The sequence below is a fragment of the Mustela nivalis genome (genome assembly GCF_964662115.1).
Source record: "Mustela nivalis genome assembly, chromosome: 12".
Taxonomy (NCBI): Eukaryota; Metazoa; Chordata; class Mammalia; order Carnivora; family Mustelidae; genus Mustela; species Mustela nivalis.
This window is the reverse complement of record NC_139031.1, coordinates 87632659-87657890: the sequence shown is the minus strand read 5'-3', so window position 1 is coordinate 87657890 and position 25232 is coordinate 87632659. Positions and strand designations below refer to the sequence as shown.

Here is a 25232-nt window from a genome sequence, read left to right as displayed (position 1 = left end):
CTAGTTACAATGTCTTTCTGTTCCTCAGGATCTTTAGACAAAGAAGTTGTTACCAACTTGCAGAAGATTCACCCTCAAAAGCAGCAAGGTGAACTTCTTTTTTTAATAATATAATTTATTTATCTTATCAGGCCTACCCCAATTATTTACTGGATAAAAGAAGATGGAACCCTGCCCATCAACCGGACATTTTATAAGAACTTCAAGAAAACTCTGCAAATCATTCAGGTTTCAGAAGCAGACTCTGGAAATTACCAGTGTATAGCCAAAAACCCACTGGGAGCTATCTATCATACCATTTCTGTCACAGTTAAAGGTATACAGTTGTTTCAAATGCATGGCTCTTGCTCTCACGAGAAGTTGTAAATCTTCAATTAAATATGCCTTTGATTTAAGCTTCAATTAATAACAAATGTAAATTTGTATCAACAGTCCTGACCCCTTGGATCTTTTCTCATTGCTCTTTAGAACGCATCTAAATCAGGTCAAAAATTCTCTCCCTCAAACCTTCCTCATAGAATTCCAATGAATAATTGTAAGAAAAAGGAGGGAAACTGGAAATCACCATGAACATCCCACAGTTATAACTCCTGCAGGCAAGAGCCAGTGAGGAAAGATAGATGAAGGTTTAAGGAGAAACAGAGGATCCACTTAGCCTCAAAGTACTTCTCATACACACGTACACAGCCCCCAAAATTAATTATGGAAGCAGGTTTAACATATTTTCACAAAGTCTTCACCTTTCCTCTGGGAATGAGAGGGAGCTGAATTTCCTTACCCTTGGGTGTGGGCTGGACTGAGTGACTCACTTCTAGGGAATAGACTATGGAAAGCAGGTAAACAGCAACTTTACAGAGAAACCTGGCGGATATCACCTTTACCATGTGTTCAAGGTTAGCATAAGCAGTCGTAAGTCATGTTGGTATCGTGTATCCCCCAGCATGATGCAGTAAGAGGGATCCATCACCCAAAACCTCAGTGTAATCATGAGAAGACACCAGACAAACCCAAGTTGAACGACAGTCTATGAAATAACAGATCAGTACTCTTTAAAAGTGTCAAGGTCATGAAAGATGAGGAAAGACCAAGAAACTGTCAGATTGGAGGAAACAAGTAAGGAGACAAGACAAGTAAAGACAATGTGGTAGCCAGGAGATGGTCCTGGGACAGAAAGAAGGCATGGGTAGAAAAAGATGTAGTTTAGCTAATCATATTGTACCACTGTTAATTTCTTGTGTTGATAACTGTACCATGGTTATGTAAGGGAACATTGGAGAGAGCTGGCTGAGGGCCTCATGGGAATTCTCCATACTGACTCCGCAACTTCTCAAAAATGCGAAGTTTCTTAACTTCCTTCCCAGTTTTATAATTATGTGTATTCTACAGGGCTCATAATTTAAATTCATGTTCCTTAGCCTATGTGTACTATAAGTCACTCTACAACCTTAGTGAAATCTGTTACCTTTTTAACGTCTGATTAATTTAATGTAAAATGAGATGGTCTTTATATCAAAAGGCTCTAGAAACAGTCTTTTGAAAGTCTGAAGTGTTCTTTGAGGCATCACTTACAATACTATTTACTTTTTAAAAAATGAGGCTAACACATGTTTTGCTAAATATTTATTTTGATATTAAAACAGTTCAGTATACTAAATTTGCTAGAATGCTTGTATGATTCAAATGTTTGTGGGGTTTTTTTTCTTCCTTTCTTTCATAAAGCGGCTCCGTACTGGATCATGGCACCTCAAAACCTTGTGCTGTCCCCAGGAGAGGACGGGAGGCTGATCTGTAGAGCTAATGGCAACCCCAAGCCCAGAATTAGCTGGTTATCGAATGGAGTCCCAATAGAAAGTAAGTTGTCTTGACAGGCTCTGTGGTTGCAACCTATTTTCCAAGCATAGCTGCGTCTCAACAGGGAACAAATGGAATAAAATCACTGGTGGTGAGGAAGGAAGCCATGTGTGAGCTAAAAAGAGGCACCGAGTTACCTTCGAATGTTTATTTTATTACCTCTCAATATTCCTGATGATAGAATAGTTTGTGTCCTTAAATGTGATGGTGTGTGTTGATTAGGACTTGGCGATATTTCCGGTCTTTTTACATGGATTCTAGGAAAAATGACAGGGTCAGAAAGAAACATTCCTGGAGAGTTCAGATCTTCTCCGTTCCAAATGTCAAGTGTTTTGTGGAAATGTCACAGGAGTCGGAGGAGACATGTTGGGGAGGCTAGGTATAGAGCCAGTGGCTGTGACGGGAATAAGAGACACGGCTGTGGTCATTTAAAGAGTTTTCATTCCTAAGCACAGTCCAGATGTCCCCAAGTTCTCTGGTCTTCAGAGGTCACCATCCCTTTTTTTTTTTTTATAAAGATTTTATTTATTTATTTGACAGAGAAATAGAAAGCACAAGTAGGCAGAATGGCAGGCAGAGGGAGAGGGAGAAGCAGGCTCCCCACTAAGCAGAAAGCCTGATGCAGGGCTCGATCGGAGGACCCTGGGATCATGACCTGAGCCAAAGGCAGATGCTTAATTAACTGAGCCACCCTGCTGCCCTCACCATCCCATTTAATATCCACAGAAGAAGGTAGCCTCTGACCATGATTGTATTGCAGGACCCTTGGTCTTTGATTAGTTTTCCCTCCCCAGGTACGCCAAGCTCACCTTGAGCAGTACTGACCCTGGCCCAGCTGCTGTGGGCCACCTCTTCGGCCGCCTTCTCTGGACCACTCACGGCTCTCTCTCTCCCAGCCAGCTTCTCCAGCCTGCCACCACGCTGCCCAGAACAGCCCCCGAGGTGTGGCCACAGGCCCGTCCATTAATCTTCTAAATCACAGCAAAGCCCAGCTTTACAAAACCTGTGTAAAGGCTTGAGGACAGTGGAAGGCTTAAGGATTATGGCAAAGCAAAACAAACTTAAAACCAGATAGTGCCCCTCCCTGCTTTCAGATTCCTAAGAAAGAGAACCCACCAGCTCTCTTTCCCCCACCTCACCCCCCACCTGCTGCTGCCTGCAGGAGGCTCTGCCCATTTTCTCCTTCTTGGAGTTCACACCTTCTCTTAAACCCAGAGAGAGAAAAGTGGCTTTTGTTTAAAACCTAGACTCGGGCTCACCCTCCAGCCGGTAACATAATAATTAGCAAAGGGATTCTTGACTCACCATATAGACAGACTTCAGGTTGGCAAAGTAGAGCAGCTTTGCTCCTCGTTGCCCCCAAGCCAGAATCAAAAAATGGATTCTAATTCTACATCGCTGAAAGCTCCTTTAATCCGACTTATCTGAAATAGTCTTCACCCTAAAATGGATCTGAGAAGTGCTGGCAGATTTCAGTGGCTTGGTCCCTGTGTCTCACCATCTGGGTCTCGCAATGGCAGGTCTAGACCAAGGAAGAGCTCCCTGTTCTATGAATTTTATTAGGAGTTTGCTTGTGTCACACTGTACAATAGTCATCTAAAACAGGCAGCCTGTGTCTACTGTAAAAGGAAATTACGTTCCTGGGAGAATACAGATTGCAAAGAGGCCAGCAATTGGAGCTTGGGTAATTCTGCTCCCAATTTTAACCATGATTGAGATCAGGAAGAAGTGCAGAGAGTACCCAGTGGTTGTGCATTGGGAAGCTGTTGCCATGAGTGGAAACAGAGAAAAGAGGATATGGCCCAGACCTAAAGAAGTTTTATGGTGCACTGTCTGATTTTCCCAGGAATGCATTCAGAATGGCAGGAAAGGGTCTGCGCCCTTTAGGGAGGGTTAACCCGACACCTGAGATCTGGCCTCCATGGGACTGACAAGTGGGAGGGGCCGCCCATCTCACCCCCCAGTGGAGAAAACCCGGGAGCCAGGGAAGGTTGAAAAAGATAAACCGCTGGGGCTCCATAGCCAGAACTTGGTCCAGTCTGAAGTAGGGGAAATTGAGACCAAGTTGGGTCAGCGACACAAGTAGACTCGGAGATGAGATAATGAGCTGATCTCCCGTTTTGATCTGCTCAGCTTGTGATCCAACCAAACCAGGCATGGGCGGTGCCTCCCAGGTTGTTGCTCCAGCTCTGTGAAGGGCTCTGAAGTGCACTCATGGACACTCCCCTTTAAATAAAATATCTGGGGGCGGAACCAACTGGGAACAGCCTGCCTGGGAGAGGTGGTGCGCAGGACGGTGGTCCTGGGATACAAGTTAGGCCCTTCCACCGTAACCCCAAATCATCTGATTAGGTCCTGAGCAGAAAGTTAGAACAAAATCTCCCAAACCGGGTTCCAAATTCGTTCATACACCAAGGTGATGTGCAGCATCTGCGAGTGGTGGCTTCCTCTGCATCTGGTGGCCTGCTCAGAGTTCATGTGTTTGTGTGGGGGGATCTCATTGCTCACAGGTGATGGGCTTTGGCAGCTGGTGGGGACCGTCAGGGCTCTCTGCACAGTGTTCTGCAGACCCGGGGCTACAGACTCTAGGAGTGGGCCCTGTGCCCCACCCCTACCCCCAGCAGCTGATCTATCTACAGACTCTGCTGAGCCTTGATTAGCTAAGTTCAAAGTGAAGCCTCCCTCCCCCCACCTCATACTGACCTCCCCCGCTCCAACCTAAGGAGGAAATGTGGAAGAAAACGGTCAAAAAATCAGTAGCAGTTTGAAGAGCTTTGCACCTCTCCCCTTTCCATCCTATTTGATAATTAGCCTGTGAATCTGGAGACCTTGAAATCGAATTGCCTTTGAGGTTTGGGGACCACTCTAGGCACGGGAGATGGGCTTGTTTCTCTTCTGTGGCTTGTTGAGCCGTGGACTCCACAGATGCCTCCAGCAGTGATGGAGCGCTGGGGCTGGGGGAGGCAGAGAGGCAGGCTAGGCGAGGGACAGCACAGTCGCCGCAGGATGTGGTGGATGGAATTGGCATGGCAAGGGTTCCTAACCTTCCGGGGGGCCTTGTGTAGGCCCCAGAAGTTAGCTGGGAGCACCAGCTTCATGGACACCACACCTTTTCCGAAGAAGCTGCAGAAACCTTGAGAGGCAGCTACTGAGGGTGAGGGTCAGGAACAGCCACTTTTCTGCAGCCAGGAGGATGGCGGCACAGTCCAGAACATTCCTGATTCCACCAAGGTGTCTCCCTTCTGCCTTTTCTCCAAAGCAGAGGGCTCCATGGGCATCCCCTTATGAGGGATAGAATAAGTAGACAAAGGAGATTCATCTCTGCACCCAGAGATGTGTTCTACACCACGGCCAAACGTCCAGATTTCAAGGAGATGTTTATAAAATGGACTGTCTCAGAAAATCTGAGCGTTCTTCTCATGTTATACCACTGTGTGCTCTGGTCTCTGGCTTCTCTCCTCCGCACAGCAACACTTTCTAGTTACTCCATTGCACCCTGACCCCCAAATCCATTGCACAAAGTTCTTTGGAAATAAAATGATGTGATAAATATAAAATTATTTTTTAAATGCATCGTGCTCTAGACAACCTAAGCGGCACTCTTTATTACTCTCATTATCTGAATGTTGGAAGCATTTCCAGGTCTGGCCAGGTGTGTCAAGACAGTTAGAATAGAAGAATGTCTTGCTGGAAGGCTCTTGCCCTAGTTCTGAACCTTACCTTTGGAGCTTTAAATTGGATGTGATGATTCCATTCTCAGATTTCTTTCTCTGTTGTTCATTTACAGCAAACGGAGTTGCTATTCCCAGAAGCAATCATTATTCCTTTGGATACCTGGGGCTGGGTTGCTGGCCAGTCACTCCTACCCAGCAGCCAGCACACAGAATTGAGGGACTTCCAGTAGCTCTGCACTAGTAATTTTCGTCTTTGTCCACACCCGGCTGAGCTGCCGTATGTCACTGTGGGTGCTTGGGTTTGTTTGTTTTTCTTTAGTGAAAGCGCTTAAGGAAAATGTAGCCCCAGCCCCCATGGAGAAATATTAGCTTATTCACTATTCTTACCTAAAGAGTTTATTTTTTTCCTAAACACCTTGCCAAGAAATAAATATTTGAAGATTGCTCCATTAAGCAGCAATAAGACAGACACAGTCTGATGCCCTTTAGGTAATGAATAGCATTAAAAAGAGTTGATGGCAAAGAAAAATGCAAGGGTGGGCTACCTAAAAGCTCCTTAGGATGGTGTATGTTGTGATTCATGACTCCCACTGAGGGAAATTGTCCTACTGGCCTCATTCGTAGAGCTGGTCTTGAAGTTCATGGTGATGTATTTTTATTGTAGTTAAATATAAAAACACGTAACACAAAATATACCATGTTACTCATTTTTGAGTGTATAGTTCAGAATGTAAGTATATTCATACTGCAGTTGAGTAGATCCCCAGAACTTTCTCATCATACAAACCCAGAGCTCTCTACCCATGACACCGCGCGTGGGGTGTGACTTCTAAGAGCTCCATGTACTCACGGAATGTGCGGAGCTGTCCTCACACACCCAGAGAGACTCAGGCTCGCGCTCTGCCCAGGTGTTGCCCTCCCTTCCTCCACTGTTCGCGCGTCTGCGGAGGTGCAGTCAGAATTCTGGGCGCCGAGAGTCCTTCAAAGCGACCCAGCAACGAAGGCCCAAGTGCTGGGTCCCAAACTGCTGAGAGTAACTGACAGAGAAAGAGATTCTGGAAACCCTGCTCTTTTCCATCAGCCTTGCTTGGATGGACATGACTGAGAGGGGGTGAGTCAGACAGGCTCAGGGATACTAGACTTGGGGTCTGGGACAAGGAATGTGGGTGGCTCCCTAGTATACCATATTCTTGGGGTACCTGGCCGTCTGCCGCAGCTGTGGTTCACTTCCCAGGCCAGTGAGACATCTCTGTCCTCTGCTGTCATGCACGGATGGAATCTTTACCCTGTTAAAGGAATCAGAACTTGTATTTGTTTTCTGGTTGGAAGCATTCTGAAACATTTCGAGTCCCAGACAGCAGAGATGAGCTAAGAAGCCGAGCCAAAGGATCCCGGCATTCCCCTACCACTAGACGAACTAACTGGAGTGTCTAAGGCGATGTTAGAAATTAGCTCTTGATTCGATTGGAGCGTGGGACAGCCACATACAGAACTGTCGGACAGTAAATTAATGCGGTTTTAAGCACTAACTCTGTTCCTTGTTCCAGCAACCCGAGAAAACGGGACTACTAAGACAAGGCTGAATAACTATAGTTTGGTTTACCGTTAGGTCTTCAAGGGAGTTAATTAGCCACAGAAGAACCAAATATTTGAGATTTGCAAGGGATAAAGGCATCTAAATGCAGTGATAACTATGTCTTAGATGTACCTCCCTTTCCTGGCATCAAAGAGACAAGTACGATGTTTGGAATGGAAGCAAAGCCTTCTTAAGTGGGTCAAGTTGCAAGCGGAGATTTGAGGGAAAGGGTGCGATTACGGCGTGTTGATTTTGAGCCTCGTGCTGAGGCAGATACCTCTCTCGGCCCTCTGAGTGTGCTTTTAAAGCAAGGTGAGGTCACAGCCTGTGGTTTAGCACTCACAGACGGGAATTCATTTCCAGGAACTCAGCACTTCCACGCCACCGGGCGTGACCTGGACTAAATTCTCACATATCACGTTGCTTACCCTGTTCCTTTCCACTTCGGTAAGGATCAGTCCTGGTCCTGACCTTTTTTTTTTTTTTTTTTTTTTTTTTAATGTACTTGAGCGATTTAGCGGAAAAATACATAATTTCATGTGATTTGTTTCTGCCTCAGCCTCAAGAATTTCTGATACAGAAAAATGAATAGTTTCACATTTGATGATTGGCCCCCTAGATGCCTTTATGTACTTATTGATCTGTTTATTTCAAAAAGAAGCTCATTAAGGACACAGGTTCAGTTGGGCTAAAGGGTTTCTCTATTTTGGACTAGCGTTTGCTGTCTCCTCTTGAGAATTAACTCCCCTCCTCGTGAAGAACCACGGTTTCATTGCGAACAGGCAACACTAACCTGAATGTGTACTTCTGTTTTCACCTAACTTGTGCTTTTTCCCCTGGATCTCTCGAAATAATACTCAGTGTTACAGAATCAGTCCACTTAGGACTGAATGAATATCAAGCATAATGTGCTGAGAAGTGATAACCAAAGTCAGAGGAGGGAAAACTGGGATTTCTGCCCCGGTTCTCAGTCTCCTCCTTCTTACTACATACTTACTCAATCGGCATGTATTTCTGTTCTACTTACTAGCATGTAGACCTCACACAGAGAAGAATAAACAGATGCCTTATATTTTTGCACCCAAACAGTTGCTCCTGATGACCCCAGCAGAAACATAGACGGCGATACCATTATCTTTTCAAATGTTCAAGAAAGATCCAGTGCCGTGTACCAGTGCAACGCCTCTAATGAATACGGATATTTACTGGCGAATGCATTTGTAAATGTGCTGGGTAAGCTCTCCCTTTATTAAAGACATGGCAGGTTCAGTTAGTGACTGCTGCTGTTCTCAGCAAAAACGTAGCGAGCCTCTTCTGTGTGCGATGCACAGAGGCTTGGATGCCGTGTGGGGTGTAAGAAGATGGGTAAGACACAGACCTTACCCTAAAGGGTATGGTACTCTGGCCTTCCTGTTCTTTTGGAATGCAACTTTCATAGTGGCCAATTGTTCACTGTAGATGTAATCAAATAGACTGCTCGGTCCACATAGGGTTAGGCTAATTGTTAAGCCCTCAAAAGGAAAATAACATTAATCTGCTATTAGTAACTGAATGTTTCTACTATTCCATCCTGAAAAACTGGTAAGTTCAACAATGTCATTCTGATTTTTAGAAAATAAATCATTAGTCATGATGTTTGGCCTTTATCCTTGTCACATATGTAAATTTATTTATTAATTCTTTTTTTAAAAAGATTTTATTTATTTATTTGACAGAGAGAGATGCAGCAAGAGAGGGAACACAAGCAGGGGGAGTGGGAGAGGGAGAAGCAGGGAGCCTAATGCGGGACTCGATCCCAGGACCCTGGGACCATGACCTGAGCTGAAGGCAGATGCTTGACAGACTGAGCCACCCAGGCGCCTCTATTTTTTAATTCTTAATAATACATTTAGAATACTATGGTAGACTCAAGCATCTTCTGAAACGTTTGGTGTTTTGTTTTGGTTTTTTTGAGTGTCGTTGACACACAATGTTATGCTAGTTTCAGGTGTACAGCTTAGTGATCTGACAAGTGTACACGTGACACTTGTTTTCACCACACGTGTAACTGCTGGCTGTCCTGATAGGACACGACTCCAGTGTCCTTGACTGCGTTCCTGGTACCCTGCTCTATTCCCGGGACTTAGCCATTCCATAACCGGAGGTCTGTCTTTCTCACTCCCCGTCAACCATTTGCCCAACTCCTGAACCCGGTCTCCTCTGGCAACCATCATTATTTAGAGTTCCGATCCTGCTTTTTGTTTGTTTATTTATTTATTTATTTTTTAGATTCCACTTACGGGATATGAGTGGAATCACATGGGTTTTGTCTTTCTCCGTCTGACCAATTTCACTTATCATAATACTATCCAGTTCATCCGGGTTACCTGAGATGGAGCAGTCTCATCCTTTTTAAGGCTGTGTAGTATCTCTCTCTCTCATACACACACGCACACACACACACACACACCTTCCTTATTCATTTGTCTATCGATGGACACTGAGGTTACTTCCTTGTCCTGGTGATTATAAAAAATGCCGCAGTGAACACAGGGTTGTATCTGTCTCTTTGAGTTAGTGTTTTCGTTTCCCTGGGTAAATACCCCATAGTGGAATTATTGGGTCAGATGACATTTCTATTTTTAATTTTTTGAGGAAACTCCATGCTGTTTTCCACCGTGGCTGCACCAGTTTACATTCCCACCTACAGGGCACGAGGGTTCCTTTTCCTCTATGTCCTCACCAACACCTGTTGTTTCTTGTCTTCTTGATTTTGCCCATTCTCAGAGGCGTGAGGGGATATCTCGTTGTAGTTTTGATTTGCATTTCCCTGACGATGAGTGATGCAGACCCTTCCTTGTGTCTCTTGGCCATCTATAGGTCTTTGGAGAAATGTTTATTCAGGTCCTCTGTGTGAAATGGTTCGTTTATGTCAACATTCCATTTCTCATACTGGACAAAACCACCAAAACATCAAATGTATTAAAATCGTATGTGAGACTTGTTTTCGTGGTGCCGGGGAATTAAATGCCAACTCTTTATGTGTAGCAGACTCCCTTTCAAATGAAATCATAGTCGGGACGCCAACCAGTCCTTGGCATGTTTCCTTCATGCTCGAAATGGAGGTCAGTGACTCCCACGCCTAGCTGAGCACACTTCCCGTGTTGCTAGGGTTTGGGGAGGCAGTTCTGATTTCTGGTTCTGTGTTTCGGGTGTCCGCACACTACTGTTTTCTGCCAGCTGTGTGCTTGTCACCACTCTTACCCCCCACCCCCCTCATAACCCCGGGATGAGGATGGGCCCATCACTTAACAAAGATGTACTCGGCCATTATTTTTGTGCCAGACCCTGACCTAGTTTCTGGGAAGAAAATAATAAAAGTCCCCTTCCCTGCCTGCAAGGGACTCACAGGGTAGTAGGACATCTAGATAAATAAATCACTAAAACCGCATGCCTGAGCAAAATGAGATGTGGGGTATGAGACAGAAGGAGAAAACTTGAATTTCTCCAGCCTGTTGGCTGGTGGTGTCATACCTGACAGAGAACATGGGGGAGAGACCTATGCGTTATGCGGAATGTAAACTTGAACGGCCTTCGAATGCAGTAAAATACAGGGTGGACCTAAATGTTGGTTTTATTTTAACATTTACTTCACGTTTTTCAACTTTTTTTAGCTGAGCCACCACGAATCCTTACATCTGCAAATACACTCTATCAGGTCATCACAGACAGGCCTGCTTTACTAGACTGTGCCTTCTTTGGGTCCCCTCTGCCGACCGTTGAGTGGTAAGCCACAGCTCTGTTTGTCTTTAATACTTACATTTGCTAAAGCCTTCAGTTTCTCCAACAGCACAGTTTCCATTGTACTATTATCATTAAATTCACTCATAGAGATGTATTCACTCCTCGCTCGGTGCTGAATAGTTCTCCACCTACAAGGTATGCAGCCGCACGCCTTGTCAGGCACGGTGCAGGGCGGCGGGGGGCCGGTGGCATGGGAAAAAGTATGTTTTTTGAAAATTTAAGGGATCCGGCCAAGCTTGCTCATGTCTTTTCAGTCCTCCCATCAAACCATCCCCACTCGGGATTGAGGTGCTTGCTTAGTTTAGCCTGAGCTGGGAGGCACAAGGCGAGGACGGGCAGCAGCTCGGAAGGAAGGAGCGAAAGAAAATTAGAACATTCAGTTCCTGGTGGTCCATCAGGGACCAGACATGGAGCCGGGCTCATGTGAGCACCAAACCAGGTGTGGGATTAAGGACAGTCTCCCCAGGTCTCCACTTCAGGGGCAGAGAGGAGAAGCGTGGTGGTTGGGCAGCTGGTGTCCTAGTGAGGTCGCGAGGTTCCCCTTTAGGTCGACTTTGCCGGACGGTTTTATCCATCCCCACCTTCTGTCGGACAGTAACCAGGAAGCTGAGCGGACGCATACTTGACGTACATGCGTGGTTGGTTTTCTCCCCTGAATATTTTCCGATTCATATGAATCAAAAATCTCTTTAGAATCCAAATCAAACATCTTCGTATCGAGTTGGCTTTAGAACTGTGGCCTGCAGAGGGACTAAGAATATGTCCCAAGGGGAAGAAAAAGGCCGAAAAGATCTTTTTGCCTGTTTTATCACCCATGTGGAGATAGAATGGGTAATAATGTGTGTATTAAATATGAATATAATACAGAAAATTATAAGTGAAGTCTTTCATATTGTCATCCTAATGCTTCAAGCACCATTTCCTTTTTTTAAATTTTTTAAAACAATTTTTTAATTAACTTATAATGTGTTATTTGCTTCAGGGGTACAGGTCTGTGAATCATCAGGCTGACACACTTCACAGCACTCACCATAGCACATACCCTCCCCAATGTCCATCACCCAGCCACCCTATCTCTACCTCCCCACCCCCAGCCCCCAGCAACCCTCAGTTTGCTTCCTGAGATTAAGAGTCTCTTATGGTTTGTCTCCCTCCCTGGTCCCATCTTGTTTCATCCTCCCCCCATCCCCCACGACCCCCCACCCTGCCTCTCAAATTCCTCCTATCAGAGAGATCATATGATAATTCTCTTTCTCTGATTGACTTATTTCATCAAGCACCATTTCTCATGAAATGTCCCAGTTTTACCTCCTGCCTTCCATGGATCCCACTGACTTACAGGCATCCAATCCGGGAGATCTTTTGCAGATTCTAATGTCTCTGAGCTTGATACTATAACACAAATGACCGTGTGTTGATCTCCAATGTGGCAATCTATGTCTGACTTCAAATTATGATTTTTTTCCTATTCCCATTGTGATAATTTCTGTAATGAAGGTTCAAGGGAGCTAAAGGTAGTGCCCTTCGTGAAGATATTTATGTTTTGCATGAAAATGGCACTTTGGAAATTCCTGTGGCCCAAAAGGACAGTACGGGAACGTACACATGTGTTGCAAGGAATAAATTAGGAATGGCAAAGAATGAAGTTCACTTAGAAATCAAAGGTAAGGTGGAGGTGATAAAGTTCTTTCAGGTATGACGTGACATTGAGCAAATTCCTCAACTTTGGCAACGGATAACAATAGCTAAATTTCAGATGCAACAAGGATCATTAAACAGCCGGAATATGCAGTTGTGCAAAGAGGGGGCACGGTGTCCTTCGAATGCAAGGTGAAACACGATCACACCTTAATCCCCACCATCACGTGGCTGAAGGACAGTGGTGAGCTGCCCAATGACGGAAGGTATTTGAAGACCATTACTTTTTTTTTTTTTAAGATTTTATTTATTTATTTGACACAGAAAGAGAGAGACAATGAGAGACGGAACACAAGCAGGGGCAGTGGGAGAGGGAGAAGCAGGCTTCCCGCTGAGCAGGGAGCCTGATGCGGGACTCGATCCCAGGACCTTGGGATATGACCTGAGCCAAAGGCAGATGCTTAACAACTGAGCCACCCAGGCTCCCCTTGAAGATCATTTCCTTCCTTTCTCCTCTCTGCCTCTTTGAGCTGCTCAGAACTAAAGGTTTATTGTAGAGTGACTTTTTGGTGGTGTTTTTAAAGTTTGTGAAATCTGGTCTCCCCCCACCCCACAAAAGTGCATTTTCTCCCAAAATGTGCAGACCTAAAAAGGTATCGAGTTATTGAAATCAGACCCTGAGAATGTTTGTCTGTCTTTGTGTGCTGGGCTCCTATGTAATTCAGGATGGGAAAAAAAACCTTTCAGGCCTTGGATGACTTCCATTGTTTTCTACCTTGTACAGTGAAGTCTCGACAGATGTTTTCATTACCATTCTACAAATGCGATCGCTTTAATCAGCAGAGTGCACCTAAGTCCTTGTCGGTATTTTAAAGGACACTGGTTTTCATTCAAATAGGGAATTTTCTTTTGATCACTTGAAGCCAGTAGAAAGGGGGCGGGAGAACAGGTAAAAATTTAAAAGAGCATAGACATGTTGTGGTCCTTGAACTTGGAATGGAAGAAAAGACTGGGTGAAGCCTCAGTTTGAAGGAATAGGTATGGAGCTGACTACAGGAAGCTTAACGGTCACGGAGGCTACCAGCATGGCCTCCTAGTGGAAGGAATGCCCTGTGCTGGTGGAAATGGCCCCTGTGGTTTGCATACAAGTGTGCCTAAGCAGTGCATGTAGCTTAACCACCCCTAAACAAAACAAAACAAAACAAAGCAAAATCAACGATGTGACCTTCTCCTCTATACCGAGGACTTCCATCTAATTCTATGCTTCCCACTGGCCAGGCTTTTTTTTTTTTTTTTAAGATTTTATTTATTTACTTGAGGGAGAACAGGAGAGCGCACAAGCAGAGGGAGAGGGAACAGCAGCGGGGGAGAAGAAGCAGGCTCCCCGCTGAGCAGGGGGCAGAATGTGGACCCTGAGATCATGACCTGAGCTGAAGGTAGATGCTTAACTGACTGAGCCACCCAGGCGCGCCCCCCCAGCTGACCAGTTTTATTTGTAGCATCAGAGCTGGTGACGATGAAAAGGAAATAGGAAGAAATAACTATGGAGTGAAGGTGGCTCAAGCTTTACCTTGGAAATACCCTGCAAAGACTGTGAATGATTTACGCATCCTCATTAAAATCATGCACGAATCCTATTTACATGGATTTTTGACCTACTGAGTAATTTCTCATGCTGGCGAGTAACCCCCTAGAGAACTCTCCGTGGTGCTTGCCGACCTAACTCATCCTGTTGCTTGTGATAAAGTCGATAATATTCTTTGCATTCACTTTCTCCCATGAGAGATTATGCATGCGGCCAAAATGACACAAAATTTCCACAGTCAGTGATAAATTATTTTAAAATAAAAGCTTTGTTAGAAATGGAGCTGGATGAGTGCTGTTCAGATGTTTCATAGCAGCAGAAGCCACAGGAAAACCTACTGGTGAGGGTGACTACAGCTTCCCCCAACCCCCTCTCTGGTGCCCCTCTGGTCTTCAGGAAAGAGCGTAACCTTCCGAGGGCATGCTTGAAATGACTTGACATCCCTTCTAACCCAAGCTTCTAGTCCATTCTAATTGTCTTCCAGCTTTCATCATGATCGAAGTGAGACGTATTTTTTGGATTTCTGCTCTAACGAGCCACAAATGTTTGTCCTCTCTCTCTCTGTTTCGAATTCACAGAGTTTCTTTCATGCCAGGAAAGCAAGCATCCGTCACCTGTGGTCGGGTGTCCGTTTCAGCTGCTCTGAACCTGTTCTCTTGACAGGTTCACTGTGGACAAAGACCACTTGGTGGTGGCTGATGTATGGGACGACGATGGTGGGACCTACACGTGTGTGGCCAACACAACTCTCGACAACGTTTCTGCCAGTGCCGTGCTGAGCGTTGTTGGTAAGAATGCAAACGCACCCAGCCCCCTGGCTGCCTTGTGTTAGGTCGGAAAGAAAACCGTCCAGAGTAAATGTTTGCTTGTTACAGTTCCACAGTTCTGCAGGGGAGTTAAATACCTGCATTTTTCTTCTTTGTGAGATGCCTTTGAGGCAGTCATTTCAGTGTCAATATACTATTATAGCAGCGCTGGAATAAAATGATGGCTGTGCGTAATAGTGATTTTTTTTATAAGAAAATCGGGAGAAATAGTGTACTTTGATTTAAGATTGAAGGATTCCCCCAACCCCCACCACATTGTTACTGCATGTTTATCAATGCCGTGTCCCACAACTAAGCTTACAGCTTGGTTTTAGAATCTTAATCACAGTCGGTCTTTGTCTTCTTGTGCTATCGTATATCTTTCCATGACTAATTTTGATTAAAATCCTTTATATTAATGTCCTTTCTAGCTCCTACTCCAACTCCAGCTCCTACTTACGGTAAACTAATATGAGTCTTCTTTCTCTGTTTTCTGTCAAACATGTTCACATGTGCAAAAAGAAAAAAAATTTAATTCTTCCCTTTTCTCTACCACATCACTGACTATGTTACCTTAAGGACGAGGGCTCTGTCCACGTTCGGTTCTGTTGCTCATTTACTGCCATAAATCATTTCTTCATTAGAGCTCGGGGATGTTTCACTGAGTGCAATACCACTCATTGCTAAATATTTCGTGTGTTATTATAAAGTCATTTCAATCGATAAAAGTCCTCTTTGGTATAATTTCCTTGTCTAGCATCGTGCTTTTTCAAAAGCTGTCCTCCACGGTTTCCAGAATTTAAAAAAAAAAAAAAAAATCTCAAAGATCATTCCACAGAGTAGTTTTTAATTTTAGTCTATTAAAAGTTGTCTTGGAAACATAAACGTTTGGGGATTCCATTTTCCATAAATTAACATAGGAAAACAATGGATGTTTAGAACATGTGACCTTTGTATTAGAGATAAACAACTCATTGCATTAAAAAAACATAAATCACTAAAGGAAGGCACTTCCAGGTTGTGTGATTTTTCTGAGCCTGGAAAATAAATCAGAAATTATTTCCAGAACTCTTTTTGACTAAAGAACCCTCATCTTTATTCAGCTTGTAAGTACAAAAATTAAAATTAATTTTATGGCATAAAACTCAGCTGGATTTTACATGGCATCATTAGTCAGGGTATAGAAGAGCTGTCCCTTGGTAGACATTCACTCTTTCTTTACTGATAGGGAAGAAGTGCCCATATTTTCATATGGGCTCTGGTTCCCTAAGAGCCACAATCACTCCCAAGAGCAAGGTCAGAAAAGAGTCCAGAGGGAAATGTTAACTCTCTGGATCTCAGACGTACCATTAGAAGAGGCAGACATGCTCCTGGGACACCTTTGTCCCAACAGGTGTCTGTCCCCTAGTGTCCGCTGAGAATAAACATGCCATGTCCCCATGTGCCCTTTCGACTGTTGTACTGATCATCTGCATGAGGTGTGCATGCTGAGGGCTACTCAGTCTTAGAATTCGCCCAAAAATAGAAGTGTTCTCCAGGAGCTCCAAAATCTGTAATTGCATGCACGCATTTCAGAAAGAACGAAGTCTTCTTGAGCAGTATGTTATATTTGCCTGTATCGGTCTTCTGGCATTTCCTATTCTCTGTCTCTCATTTATTAGAATTAAAGCTTCAGTATTATTTCTTCTGTCTGTGCTCCTTCGTGTCTATGAGAAGACACATTGAGGGTGCTGGTGAACCATGTGTGCCCACCTCACTGGTTTTGGTCACAAGGGATTTGGTTTCATTTGAAAAAGGAACAAGCAGAACTCATTGATGGTTTGTCTTGGGTGTGCTCATGTGTCCCCAGCAACCTCAGTGTCTCCCGTTTCATTTCAGATGCATGCTCATTGCCCATTAAAAGTGTGCTGTGTCTTTAAGATGCTCCCCCCCGACCCCCCCCCACCCCTGTAAAGAGTATCATTAGGAAGTATCATAAGGATGGATGGTTAACTGTGGTATGTGTGTTCCATCTACAGATGTCCCAAATCCTCCCTTTGATTTAGAATTGACAGATCAACTCGACAAAAGTGTTCAGCTGTCGTGGACGCCAGGCAACGACAACAACAGCCCTATTACAAGTACGTCATAGCCTTGTCTTGGTCACTGATAAATTTCAGGACCATTTCCGAAGCACTTTATCACATGCAATTGAAAAGTCCTTACAGAGAGATTTTCTGGCATTCTGTTTCATTACTAACAGAACAAAAACGTTGATCTATCGCAGTCTTCTCTTCGGAGCCTGAGTTATTCCCAGTTACAGCCTCTGGGATAGGACACCACTTAGTTGCCAAAGATGTTAACTAAGCAAATACACTTGCATTTTCTGTATGCGATCCGTCAGAATCACCTTAAATCTCCACCATAGTTGAATGACTCATTGTGAGCTGTTTGTTTTGCCCATTAATGCGGGAGGAACTGGCACCATTCTGCCAGCATGTATGTTAGGAAACTGAGATTTGGTGACTAAAGTGATTTTGCGGACCCACAATTAGTCACAGAGGCTGGATGTGGACAGTAGGTATGTTACCTTCCAGGGTGGGCCTCTTTCCTCCCATCAACCCCTGTGAAAAGAGGCACATTCCACAGTTTCCGCTCCTGGCCATCAGGACGCTAGCCTAGGGAGCAGAGTCGGGGGAGGGAGGCCACCGTAAGGATGCTGGAATAGCTCCATAAAATTAGACTCCCGAGGTGCTTAGGTGTTTGAAAACTAAAAAGCTACTTGAGAGAGTATCACATGCCCGTAATATATTATGAGCTCATTCCTGTGCTGCAGGGAAGCTACATTCCTTTCTGACCTCAGATTACTCCAAAGAGATATGTGTGTTGGTTTTCTGCACCCACAGGCAAAGCAGAATACTTCCACTGAAATTCAACAAAAACCTCCTCTCCATCTTCTGTTATTAAGAGGTGTTCTTTCCTCAACTGCGTTTTCAGTCCTTGATCAGAACCCTCATTCATTCATGCTGAATCTTCCAGTCAATTCAATATAATAGCCAGACTTAGCTGGTTAGGACGTGTCGAGACTCATTGTACCTATACTAAAATGATACCATTAGATTGCAAAGCATTTCTACTCATTCATTCATTCATTCAACAGATATTTACAGAATGCCTATTATGTAGCAGGCGTTGTTCTAAAACAAAACAGTCAAAACTCTCTGCCCATATGGAGCTTATATTTGAGCTGAGGCCACAAATAAAATAAAATTAATAATAATATATTATGCTGTTTTCTATAATATCATTCTATGGGGGTACATATGTAAAACACTGTACACATTGTAAATGCATATGTATGTGTAGAACACACACACACTGCTCAGATCTCCCTTCAGAAGAGAAACCTCCACGAGGAGTGCTCACAGCAGGCTCCTTCTGCGGCACCTTTCAGAAGGATCTACTCAGTGTGCACATGAGACCATGCTCTTCCTGAGCTACTGCACCTACCAAGGGCTGGAGTTTAAGCTGTGCAGACCTTGGAGGCCATTGTCAGGGTTGGAAGTCACTGGAGGGATTTAAGTAGAGGAGTGATTAAGGGATCACTCTGGCTATTCTATTGAAAATGGTCTAGGGCGCCTGGCTGGAGCAGTCAGCTGAGTGTCAGACTCTTGGTTTTGGTTCAGGTCATGATCTCAGGGTTGTGAGATCGAGCCCCAAGTCGGGCTCTGCGCTGGGGTGCAGAGTCTGCTTGAGATTCTCTCTCCCCCTCCCCTCACCTCTCCCGCTCATGCGCACTCTCTCTCTCCCAAATAAGTAAGTAAATGTTTAAAAAAAAAAAATAGTCTCTAGAAGAACAAGAGGGGGAAGAAGGAGACTGGGTAGGACCACAGTTCTCTGTGAAGTATCTTAGCAAACTCACAAGGGTGAGTTTGGACATGTTTACAGTTTTTGACTTTTAAATGCTGACGTTTAAAAAACAGTCACCTCTGCCAGACGCCACATGAAATACAAGCTCAAGGCAATTTTCCGCTCCCACATGCTCTGTGGTACTGTATGGAGATGTACCCACATACAGTGGTACTGTATGGAGATGATGCCATTCCTGCAAAGCCTTTGCTATGGTAAAAAGCAAGAACCACGTGAAAATCCGTGTGTGACAGGGAGTGGGGAACGTGGTGGCCAATGTCTTCACGAGGTTCAAGAAGCAGTGCCAAAGAGGTCGTAAGTTGGGAAGACATGAGTATTTATTAAGTTGTATGGACCTAACTACTTACATGGAAATGTTAGATATTTCTTTTGGCCTAAGGGAACCATGAAGAAAATTACTGAGACACTGAGAAAATATGGGAACTCATGAGTTGGGAGGCTTTGCAGTGATTCACACGAGAGACAGAGAACAGTGGCTTGGCATAGGGCCAACAGGGACGGAGGTACCTCACTCACCTGTGGTCAGATTTTGTGTGTTCTAAAGGTACAGCCAACAAAACTCCAGAGAGTATGAATCAAAGAGGGGCTCCAAGACAGGACTCACATTACTTAGCTTTGAAGCACTGCAACACAGAGCATTCTACTTTGTCTTTGTGTCTGTAATTCATATCACCGCAGATGGGCACATTATAGGCAATTAGTAAATATCTAAATACCTGGTTTTTTAAACCAGGGTAAAACAGGTACATGCCACAGATTTTTAGTAGATGCAAAAGGCATGCCCTGAAAAGTAAGTCTTCCTCCCACCTCTCTCTGCCACTTTCTCCCAGACCCCAGTGCTGTCAGTGTGTACACTCTGGGATGAGTACATGTATATTCAAACGTACAAATAGGTGTGTACATTACAGTCCATCTTTGCCCTCTTACCCAAGTGTTCCACAGTGTTCTATACCCTACTTGGTTACACTGAACAATGAAGCTCAGAAATCTTTCCATTTCAGAGGCATATGGAGGAGCCCCCTTCAGTTTTTACAGCTGCAGGATATCCCACTATGTGGATACACCATAATTTATGTGATCAGTGTCCTGGTGATGAACACTTACGTGGCTGGCAATTAGCTTGTTTCAGCTGCAAACAGTGCTGTAATGTGCATTCTTCCTCCTGTGTCTCTGAGCGTATGCATGAGCACATGTATTCGAAATACATTGGTAGGAGTTCTCATTCCTCAGTCAAAGGCTATCTGAATTGATTACCATGAGATGTTCTAAATTGTCCTCTGTAGAACTTGTGTCAATTTACCCTCCCCGGAAAGAAAGTAGGAGAATGCTTGTTTCCCTGCGTAATAGTCAAAAGGTATGTTAAACTTTTGATTGCTGCCAGTCTGTTTAATGGAAAGTAGTATCTCACAATCTTTAATTTCTCCTGCTATTAAAAAAAAACACAACAAACAAACAAACAAAAAACCCTGACTATCTTTTCATATATTGAAACTTTCCTAAGGATCTGGAGACCACATCTAAATAGAATTTTAGCAATGAATTTTGGAACACTGAAAAAAATAAAATAAAATAAAATTCAAAAAAATAAAAAATAAAAATAGAGTTTTAAGTAACTCAGCTCAGCATTCCAGAGAAAGAGTACTAAATATTACTGGGCATGCTTAAATATTGAGGATACTTTTTTTTTTTTTAAAGATTTTATTTATTTATTTGACAGAGAGAAATCACAAGTAGGCAGAGAGGCAGGCAGAGAGAGAGAGAGGGAAGCAGGCTCCCTGCTGAGCAGAGAGCCCGATGCGGGACTCGATCCCAGGACTCTGAGATCATGACCTGAGCCGAAGGCAGCGGCTTATTCCACTGAGCCACCCAGGCGCCCCCTAAATATTGAGGATACTGATAGAACTCTCTCTCTTTTTGTTTTTTTTTTTTTTTAGATTTTATTTATTTATTTGACACAGAGAGAGATCACAAGTAGGCAGAGAGAGAGGAGGAAGCAGGCTCCCCGCTGAGCAGAGAGCCCGACGCGGGGCTCAATCCCAGGACCCTGAGATCATGACCTGAGCTGAAGGCAGAGGCTTAACCCACTGAGCCACCCCGGCACCCCAATAGATACTGATAGAACTCTTAAATCAAAATGCTCTTAAAGAATTTTTCTTGAAGGTGAAATAACTCATGTTTGGCCACTCTTGTTAGATCGTTGTGTTCGGTATCCTCAAACCTGCCCTTGGTGGCTGACCTCACTGTCTTGGGTTTGTGTGTGTGTGTCTCGTGGGCAGAATTTATCATCGAATATGAAGATGCAATGCACGAGGCAGGGCTGTGGCACCACCAAACCGAGGTCTCTGGAATGCAGACCACAGCCCAGCTGAAGCTGTCGCCTTACGTGAACTACTCCTTCCGAGTGATGGCCGTGAACAGCCTCGGGAGGAGCCTGCCCAGTGAGGCATCGGAACAGTATCTGACTAAAGCCGCAGGTAAAGCGGGGCTTCTGTGACAGGAAATGAAATAGAGACGTCTTCCACTGTTGCAAGAAAAGACCGAAACTTACACACATGTGGCTGCTTAACTTCCAGAACCTGATACAAATCCCACGGCTGTGGAAGGACTAGGATCCGAGCCTGATAATTTGGTGATCACCTGGAAGGTGAGCTCAGCATGAAGCCTTCAGCTTTCCTCAGTGTATCTTAGATTGGGGGCGGGGTGGAGCTGTTTTTAAACACTGTGTGTATAAACACTGGGCTTCTGGGTGGCTCAGTCAGTGAAGCATCTGACTCTTGATTTCGGCCCCAGTCATGGTTTCAAGGATATGATATCAAGCCCTGCATCAGGGGCTGTTTGAGATCTCCCTCTCCCTCTGTCCTCCCTCCCCCCCCTTGCATGCTCGCTCTCTCTCTCTCTCTGTCTCTCTCCAAACAAACAAACAAAGTCTGTATTAAAATCCCATTTCAGGGGCGCCTGGGTGGCTCAGTTGGTTAAGCAACTGCCTTCAGCTCAGGTCATGATCCTAGAGTCCCAGGATCCAGTCCCACATCAGGCTCCCTACTCAGCAGAGGGTCTGCTTCTCCCTCTGACCTCTCCCCTCGCCCCTCTCATGCTCTCTCCTCTCAGTCTCTCTCAAATAAATAAATACAATCTTTAAATAAATAAATAAAATAAAATCCCATTTCATCCATTTTGGGGAAAAATATACATTACGTATCTTTCTTTAAGAGACGTTATTGTGTAGCAGTTAAAAGCTTGATGCTTGGAGCACAAATGAATGGGCGCAAATCCCAGCTTTGCCACTTACTGTGTGACTTTTAAGTCAGTTGCTTAACATCACCATTATGTATCTGTGTGATGGGACTAGTCATAGAACCAATCTCACACAATTAAAGGAATTAATACATATAAAGCCCCTAGAACAGTGCCTAGCACATAAATTAACAAATGCTAGCTGGTATTATCATAATTTTAAAGAACCTTCTAGAAGACATGTACCAAGTTATTCCAAGTAGTCAACTTCTTTTGTTGCTTCTGCTTCTGCTTCTCTCTCTCTCTCTTTCTCTTTTTCTGGTTTATCCGTATTTTCTGGATTTGGAAAAGTAACATATATTCTCTTTTGCAATTTTAAAACTTATTTTAAGAAACCTATGCATGAGCATTTATATGCATACATACTTGTACACGTTTAGATACATACAGATGTGTAAAACAGGATAGACTGACAAGCCAACTTTTTTTAAGATTTTATTTTTAAGTGATCTCTAGTAGACCCACTGTGGGGCTTGAACCTACAACACAGAGATCAAAAGTAGCAAAGTAGCACGCTCCTTCAAAGGAGCCAGCCAGGTGCCCGACAAGCCAACTACTTCTTCTTCTTCTTCTTCTTCTTTCTTCTTTCTTCTTTCTTCTTTCTTCTTTCTTCTTTCTTCTTCTTCTTCTTCAGAAGCAGGGTCACCTGGGTGGCTTAGTGGGTTAAAGCCTCTGCCTTTGGCTCAGGTCGTGATCCCAGGATCCTGGGATCGAGCCCCACATCAGCTCTCTGCTCAGCGGGGAGCCTGCTTCCCATCCTCTCTCTCTGCCTGCCTCTCTGCCTACCTGTGATCTCTGCCTGTCAAATAAATAAATAAAATCTTAAAAAAAAAAATAAAAAAAGAAGGAAAGAAAAGAAAGAAAGAAGCAGTTCACAAGTTTCTGGCTCTGAGCAAAATAGACAATGATGTACTATCACACAAACAGAAATGTATAAAGGAAACTATGTAACTGAAATGCTTTAAGTCACCCACCCTTGACTGTGCAGCCCGAGTTTGAGAGGCTTATGTGGTATTTACAACTTCAAGATAGAAATTAACAACCTTTGAAATGTTGATCCCAAACAAGCTTTGAATCTCATCACTAATGGGGAAATAAACAAACAAATAAATAAATAAAAGGTCCCTGGAGGACATTAATAGCTGGCATTTTAGCATTTCAGTGCTCACTTTCCTTAAGTCTGGGAACTGAATTTGGTGTTCCAGGAAAAGGTTGCTCAGTCTATCTGTTTTATAAGCTCTGATTATTTGGCTTCTCTTCTAGCCATTGAATGGTTTCGAATCTAATGGGCCAGGCCTTCAGTACAAAGTGAGCTGGCGCCAGAAAGATGGAGACGATGAGTGGACGTCTGTGGTGGTAGCAAACGTATCCAAATACATTGTCTCGGGCACACCAACCTTCGTTCCATACCTGATAAAGGTGCAGGCTCTGAATGACGTGGGCTTTGCTCCGGAGCCAGCCGTGGTCATGGGGCATTCTGGAGAAGACCGTAAGTGTTTGATCTTGTTTCACTGATACTTGCGTTGATACCAGTGAAACAGACTTACCAAGATGCAAGCCAAGGCCATTTCTAGAGGGTGCTTAGGTTGGGAGGGACACAGGTGGCCGTTATTTTGCTCAATGTTCCAGCATGAAGACAGCCTGCTATGGAAAAAATAATAATAATAATAAGTTCAGAATGCCAAGTGTTGATACTTTTGAAAAAGATACATAATTCTCACCAAGTCAGATGAGCAGATACCAAAAAAAATCTGCTCTCGATCCTTGGTAGTCCATAGAATAAAGCTGGGTCATACTTCAAGCCAAACTTGTTAGTGGCATTTTTGCATGAAATTCAAAATAACGTTGATACTTCTGCCCCCTTTCCTGTTTTTCCCTAGTCCCAATGGTGGCTCCCGGAAATGTGCGTGTCAACGTGGTGAACAGTACCTTAGCTGAGGTGCACTGGGACCCCGTACCTCTGAAAAGTATCCGAGGACACCTGCAAGGCTATCGGGCAAGTGAAGGGAGCTTTTTCTGCAATCTTTCTGTAGGAACAAGCCCTCAGCAAATGCTGGATGCACTTCTCTTGGTCGTAGGCCTTGAGAATTCATCTGGCTTATTACCTCAGACCAGCCAGGTCTCAAGAACCCTAGCCAGAGCAGAGGCAAAACCTCACTGCATCCAAGTGGGGGCAAAAGAAGAACCTGTTTTCTCCCTTTTTCCCACAGGTGACCTAAAATTCTTCCAACTAAACAATAACGGAGGCACAAAGTGGGGAAAACTAGTCTTTAAGAAATGAAAATACAACCAAATGCTCGTAGCTTTAAAGCAATACTGACCACGTGTGTTAAACACACAAAAATATTCCAAAAATAATATGCATTTTAAAAAAATCATACAGATTATACATCAAACTCATATAGTCCCAAAAGGGTCATTCTTATGACCATCACTAATCTTTGTTCTTGGGAAGCTCAGAAAGACTAATGTGTAGAGATTTGGGTCCGGAGCTGGTTTTGCACCCAGGAAGAAAGTCACAGCTTGATTCATTAACACTGACCCCTAGAGATCACTTTAGGCACTGCATCGTAGTCCACGTTGGGTTTTTTTTTTATCCTAACATTGCTGGATTGTTGACTTCTCTTTAAAATTCTAAGAAGAATTTAAGAGGACTTATTAAGCAGCAGTTCTGGATTTTTAACCAATGTTAATCAACCCTTCGCTTACCCATTTTTCCAAAATCTGTGCCTGCCATTTAATACCCCCCCAAAAATAATAATAATAATAAAATAAAATAAAAATGTATTTTTGACAAAGTGATGCCGTTTGGCTTAGTGAGAAAGCCCTAGACTTGGAATGGAGGATCCACCGCAGCTTTGGAGTCCAGTGGCTGGGGGCAAGGCGCTCGGCGGTCCCAGGGTTCATCTGTGCTAAAGGCATAATAATAATAAAAACTTCACCATGGCTTTTAGGATTAAATTAAATGATCTATTGCATGTGATACTGTATTAGCTCTGGAGAAGTATGTAAATACTGGCCAGTAATTTTGTTTTTAGAATATTTGATACAAGTAAAACGCTTCAATCCTTCCATCATCTTCCCTTCCCTTATGTTCTAGAGAGATCTGTGGGGGG

The 25232-nt window shown here is 43.9% G+C and overlaps 1 protein-coding gene across 22 annotated transcripts in view; it reads left to right on the top strand.

Moving 5' to 3' along the window:
• The window catches only part of NRCAM (neuronal cell adhesion molecule), a 267938-nt gene that overhangs the window by 213534 nt on the left and 29172 nt on the right, over window positions 1-25232 (top strand). For 15 of the 22 annotated variants that reach the window (XM_082691992.1, XM_082691989.1, XM_082691983.1 and 12 more), the window contains 13 exons: window positions 132-316; window positions 1720-1851; window positions 8191-8334; window positions 10755-10866; window positions 12382-12548; window positions 12641-12788; window positions 14771-14895; window positions 15345-15374; window positions 16932-17033; window positions 21099-21296; window positions 21396-21466; window positions 23380-23605; window positions 23997-24112. In XM_082691992.1, coding sequence (XP_082548118.1) covers window positions 132-316; window positions 1720-1851; window positions 8191-8334; window positions 10755-10866; window positions 12382-12548; window positions 12641-12788; window positions 14771-14895; window positions 15345-15374; window positions 16932-17033; window positions 21099-21296; window positions 21396-21466; window positions 23380-23605; window positions 23997-24112 — 1756 coding nt within the window. The remainder of the gene's footprint in view (window positions 1-131; window positions 317-1719; window positions 1852-8190; window positions 8335-10754; window positions 10867-12381; window positions 12549-12640; window positions 12789-14770; window positions 14896-15344; window positions 15375-16931; window positions 17034-21098; window positions 21297-21395; window positions 21467-23379; window positions 23606-23996; window positions 24113-25232) is intronic. The other 7 variants (XM_082691982.1, XM_082691987.1, XM_082692000.1 and 4 more) reach the window with 1 other exon arrangement.